A 5,253-nucleotide genomic window follows, 5' to 3' on the forward strand; every position below is an offset into this window, starting at 1 on the left:
AGATGGCTTCCTAACTTCATCATCCTCAGAGTCGGTTGACCAGACCTCCACGCCACCGAACTCATCATCCGCTACCAAACCCTGCACAATTAAAGCATTCATTGAAGGGTTAGTGACAGTTTTCTTTCTCTTGATCTCTTCCAGCTTTTTCATTAACATCGCTTCTTCATCTTTCTCCTCATCCTTGTCTGCCATTTTCTTTAGGACACTGTCTTTGGCATAGTGCTTCTTTCCTCCACAATAGTAGCAGTTCACACCCGATTCTCCTTCAGCCTTCGGTTCTTTCTTTGGTTCTTCTGCCTTCGGTTCTTCCCTGACCTTTTCAGAACTATAACTTCCCTGCCAATTTCGGTTCTTATTGGTAGGAAACCTTTTCTTGATGAACCTCTTCGGGTTTGACACCATCATTGCATAGTCTTCTGAGGTAAGGTCATAGTCTTCCAAGTTAAGGTCTTCATCTTCCACTACACCTTTGCTTTTGGACAGAAGGGCCAATGATCCCAAGCTTGAAACCACATTTTTCTCCTGCAAGACAATCTTTTCTTGGGATTTCAAAATCCCTACCAGCTTTGCCAATGAGTAAGATTTGAATTGCTCATGTGCTTTAACAGTGGACACAACCGCTCTCCACTAAGATCTAAGACCGTTTAAAAACGTAACCTTTTGTTCAATCAACTTCCTTTCAATATCGTGTTTAATCATCTTACTAAGAAGATGATTGAAGCGATCGAACGTCTGAGTCACAGTTTCTTCAGGATTCTGCTTAAATTCACCAAACTTAGACAAAAGTAAGGTTTGAATGGAATGCTCAAGATCTTCGTCTGTGGAATATAGCTCTCGCAGCCTATCCCATATTTCTTTAGCAGTGTTGCACGAACTCACTAGCCTAAAAGTATCTGATTGAAGAGCGAATCTGATTAGTCTCAATGCTTTAATATTGCACTGAAATTTATCCTTTTCGTCTTGGGCAATATCTTTTACGTCTTTCAACAGATCATTATACTCTTTATGAGTTTTAATGATTCTTGACGTTGCTGAATGAGCGAATGGTCCAGACACGATTGCTTCCCAAATAAGATATCCATTGTCCTCAGATCCAATGACATAATCTTCAAAGTGATGTGCCCAGACTTCGTAATCATGGGTGTAAAGGATGGGAATTTTCGTCGTTGATCCAATGCTATTTGAGATGTTAATGGGATTTGATTGTGACTCGTCCATGCTTGATCGAATAACCTGTTTGAAAGATCAGACTTGTAATATATTAAATTAGGGTAAAACAAATAAATGCTGAGTTACATCAATTATGGGATGATGGCTCAATAAATATTAGTTAATGCGGAATAACCCTAATTGCAACCTTTTTCACAGAAAAGATGTGTATGAATTACACAGCCTCCTGCTCTGATACCAATTGATAAGTTATAAAACAAACTTGAAGATCGATTAGATCTTTGTAACAAGTATTGCAATGAACACAAAATCGATAAATAAGACAAGTGTGGATCAAAATATGTCGAATGATTAGATCAAACAATCCTCAGCAGAGCTCGACTAAGAACTTCCGCTGTAGAGGACTTTAGGGTTACAGGAACGATAATAATAAACTTGTTGAATAATACTCTGATCGTTCTATTTTATCGTTTTTCTTCTAAAATGCATGCAAGCACCTATATTTATACTAAACCCTACTAAACTCACGAATGGACAGGCCCATACCGGAGATACAAAATGAACTAGCTGACGAGCCCAATAGACGCAATACTTTATATAAAACATGACCCAACAAATAATAATAGAAATAATAATAGTAGTAATAATAATAATAATGGAAATAATAATAATAACAGAATTGAAAGTGGTTAAAAGCTATTGTAGACGAAGAAGGTATGGATATGGCATTCTCGGCCACTTGGTAGTCTCCTTGGTTCTATCTATGATACACACAAGTTCGAATCCCACAACCCTTTTTTTTGCCATTTTTGATTTTAGGGTTTCCAATACTCTTACCCGCCTCCATTTAGCGGGATCCATAAAAAAAACATTATTCTCCCGCTTCTTTCTATCTCCCTCCCTGATTCATTTTCCTTCTTCTCTCTCACTGTTTCCTACTCGCACCTCCCCCTTACACCCCCTCTCGTCTTCGTTTTCATCGTCGGAGTTCCATCTTGCCGCTGTTGTTGGCAATGTTGTACATAGAGATTGTTTTTAGCCCCGGTCATCTCTCGTCGCCATCACAAAATTCGTATATCTTCTTCACCAATTCATCGTCGCCCTTTTTAGCTTCAGTGATCTGCTTGTCGTCGCCGTCATCGGCTTGCCATCGCCATCTTCTGCTTGCCATCGCCATTGTCATCATTGTTTCAAGTAAGTTTTTTTTGGTTTAATTCCACTTAGGTTTTCGTTTTGGGTTAGGATTGATTTCAATTTAGACTTTGTTTTGATTTAGGGTGTGTTTTGATTTTTGGGTTTAGTTCGATGCCTTCTTCAAACTCCTCTGCTCCATCTATTATCCAGGCGACCAAGGTTATTACTCCAATTCTTCAAATCTTTTTGGAATTAGACTCAACCCATGGTTGTTTGAGTTATGTATGATGCTCCTAGGTTGATGCTTATAGTTTATTGTTTGATGCTCAAGCCATGAGATTTTTCCATTTGAAGGTCTGCCATCATATTGTGTTTGATGTTGATAGTTTATTGTTTGAAAACCACCAGATTATTGCTTGATGCTTCAAAACTAATTTCGTTTGATGCTTACATTTGAAAATCTGTCATCAGGTTCTTGTTCGATGCTTCAAGTCAACAGATTGTCATTGTATTTCATGCTTAAAATGCTATAAAATGTTCATCTTTTCCTCCCTGTTTATGGTTGTTTCAAAAGCAAAATAGAAAATAGTTTAGTAAAATGATATAATTAATCAATTGTTGTCCTAATAGATGTCCTACAAAAGAGAATTCACTGCCCACAGCACACCAAGAGACTAAAGTGAGCAACTTTTGAAAATGATACAAAATGATACAAGGGTTTCTATCAACATTTCCAAGTGAAAAACTCTCTCTTAAGCTTATAAATATCATTTCATTATATTTTTAACTCTTTACAAATAGTCTGTCTAGTTATATATAACTAAACATGTTTTCCAAAATTGCCACCATTGACCCTTCCTTATTTGTTTCCTTTTATTAGCTCATGTATTCATTATTTCTTTTTACTTTTATTTTTCCTTTTTTATTCTTTATTTAAAAAGATTATTTTCACTATAAATGTCCAAAATTTCTAGGCCTAAAAAATAGGTTTTCCTGAAGCTTTTAGATTTTAGGTTGTGTAAGCCTCTTGATTGTAGGACATTGTCTACATTGAATGAAAATGAAGCCATGAGTGATGAAAATATAAGAGAAGCAATGGATATTGATGGTTTTCCTGATGCTGTGAATGGGCATAGATGGATGAGTGCTCATGAACAGCTTCAACATTGGCAGATGAACAGAAGAAAACTGGTCTGTTACTCTTTTATGAGTTTTTAATCGGAGATTTTTATATTATTGTTGATTAATTAATTTGATCTTTTTGGTTTTATGTGAGAGAAGGTGTTTTCAACAGTGGGGACACCGGACTATATTGCCCCTGAAGTGTTGTTGAAGAAAGGATATGGGATAGAGTGTGACTGGTTAGTGTCGTATTACTATTTTTGCTGAGGGTATTTTTGTCATTTTCTTTTGTTTCATGAGTGTTTTTAAGTATTACTATTAATGCAGGTGGTCATTAGGTGCAATAATGTATGAGATGCTTGTTGGATATCCTCCATTTTACTCAGATGATCCAATAAGTACATGTAGGAAGGTATAAATAAATAAGTAAAAGTACATTGCTATATTTGTATTTTTCGTGATCATTGATTATGGTGTGTTGAAACAGGAACAATTGGCGGCCTTTGATTCAAAACTCAAATTGAAGAACACTTGTCACCCTCTACCGATTCAACATACTCAATAATTTGCCAAGTAATCCACCAAGTAATTCTCAATTTTACGTTTGTAAGCACTTAGACACATTTATTGTATTATTAGACAATGTTTATTAGTAATATGTATTTGTATTTGATACTTTTTTTAGGTTAATTAGTTTTGTTATAATAATATTTATTTTGTAGTTGAATTTCAATATTATTATAAGTTTAATGTAATGGGTTTTTTCAATATTTTTGGACAGAAAAAACTAGATATATTTATATATATATATATATATATATATATATATATATATATATATATATATATATATATATATATATATATATATATATATATATATATATATATATATATATATTAATTTTTTACTGTTTTTTTAAATAAAAAGTAATTAGCTATGGATTACCTACAGAAAATTCGTAGCTATTTACTTCCGTAGCTACTTAGTTTCGTAGTTATTTCGTAGCTATCCACTTCCGTAGCTATTTTGTAGCAAATCCATAGCTATTTATTTTTGTAGCTATTCTGTAGCGATTCAGTAGCTAATCCATAGTTATAATTTAGCCACAAACCATTATGTGTAACGCCTATGTTTCCGGGCTTGCCATTTTTAGCAATGTAATGGTTTAGGTTAACCTTTGTAACCCGTTTTGATATAATAAGATTGTATTATTTGAGTATTATGTGTTTTGTGCTTAATTGCTTAATTATGTGGTTTGATTAATTAAGAATAAAAATAAGCGTCAAAATTTAAGTGTAAAATAAACTTAATATCTTTGATTTATGTTGTAGTAGTTGAAACGAGGTTTCCGAATATATATATAGAACGCCCAAATCTGACTTCGTATGAGGAAGTTATGATTTCTCGAAGTTTTGGCTTAGCGGTATGCAGCCTGTTTTACTCAATTTGAGATCGAGCGGTTTTTAGCCGAAGCAATCTAAATGAGAATCGAAGATCTCATTGTTGGTGTCGAAGCGATAAAAAGTTAGGCGACAACGGACGTCAAACGAAGAAGTTATGAATTTATAACGAAGTTTGTCTGTCGCGTCCTATTAAAAATAAATAATAAAAATAAAGTCAAAATTAGCCGACGGAGTCTAAACGAAAGTCGTAGAGGGTAGTCTCACCTTTCCGTGGATATAAAGAACGTCAAAAACGGAGTTCGTATGAAGAAGTTATGAATTTCCGAAGTTTATTAATAATTTTGTATTTAAATTTAAATAAAAAATCGGAAGCATTATCCGAAGCGAGTCATTGATCTGATCCGAGGTACGCGCTGC

At 34.4% G+C, this 5,253-nt stretch overlaps 1 protein-coding gene across 4 annotated transcripts; it reads left to right on the plus strand.

Moving 5' to 3' along the window:
- The first annotated feature begins 1,983 nt into the window (after positions 1-1,983).
- Positions 1,984-4,197, plus strand: LOC111908511 (serine/threonine-protein kinase CBK1). 4 transcript variants are annotated; one of them, XM_052769326.1, is made up of 6 exons: positions 1,984-2,367; positions 2,450-2,526; positions 3,307-3,498; positions 3,589-3,668; positions 3,757-3,841; positions 3,917-4,197. In XM_052769326.1, exons 1-6 carry the CDS (start codon positions 2,187-2,189, stop codon positions 3,992-3,994), a joined length of 693 nt encoding a protein of 230 aa, XP_052625286.1. In that variant the 5' UTR covers positions 1,984-2,186; the 3' UTR covers positions 3,995-4,197. The 4 variants fall into 4 exon arrangements, with proteins under 4 accessions (XP_052625286.1, XP_023760100.1, XP_042756166.1 ...); XM_023904332.3 differs by having other exon boundaries at positions 1,985-2,367; positions 2,475-2,526; positions 3,321-3,498; XM_042900232.2 differs by having other exon boundaries at positions 1,985-2,367; positions 2,475-2,526; positions 3,444-3,498.
- Positions 4,198-5,253: the final 1,056 nt, after the last annotated feature.

This window comes from Lactuca sativa, chromosome 3 (genome assembly GCF_002870075.4).
Source record: "Lactuca sativa cultivar Salinas chromosome 3, Lsat_Salinas_v11, whole genome shotgun sequence".
Taxonomy (NCBI): Eukaryota; Viridiplantae; Streptophyta; class Magnoliopsida; order Asterales; family Asteraceae; genus Lactuca; species Lactuca sativa.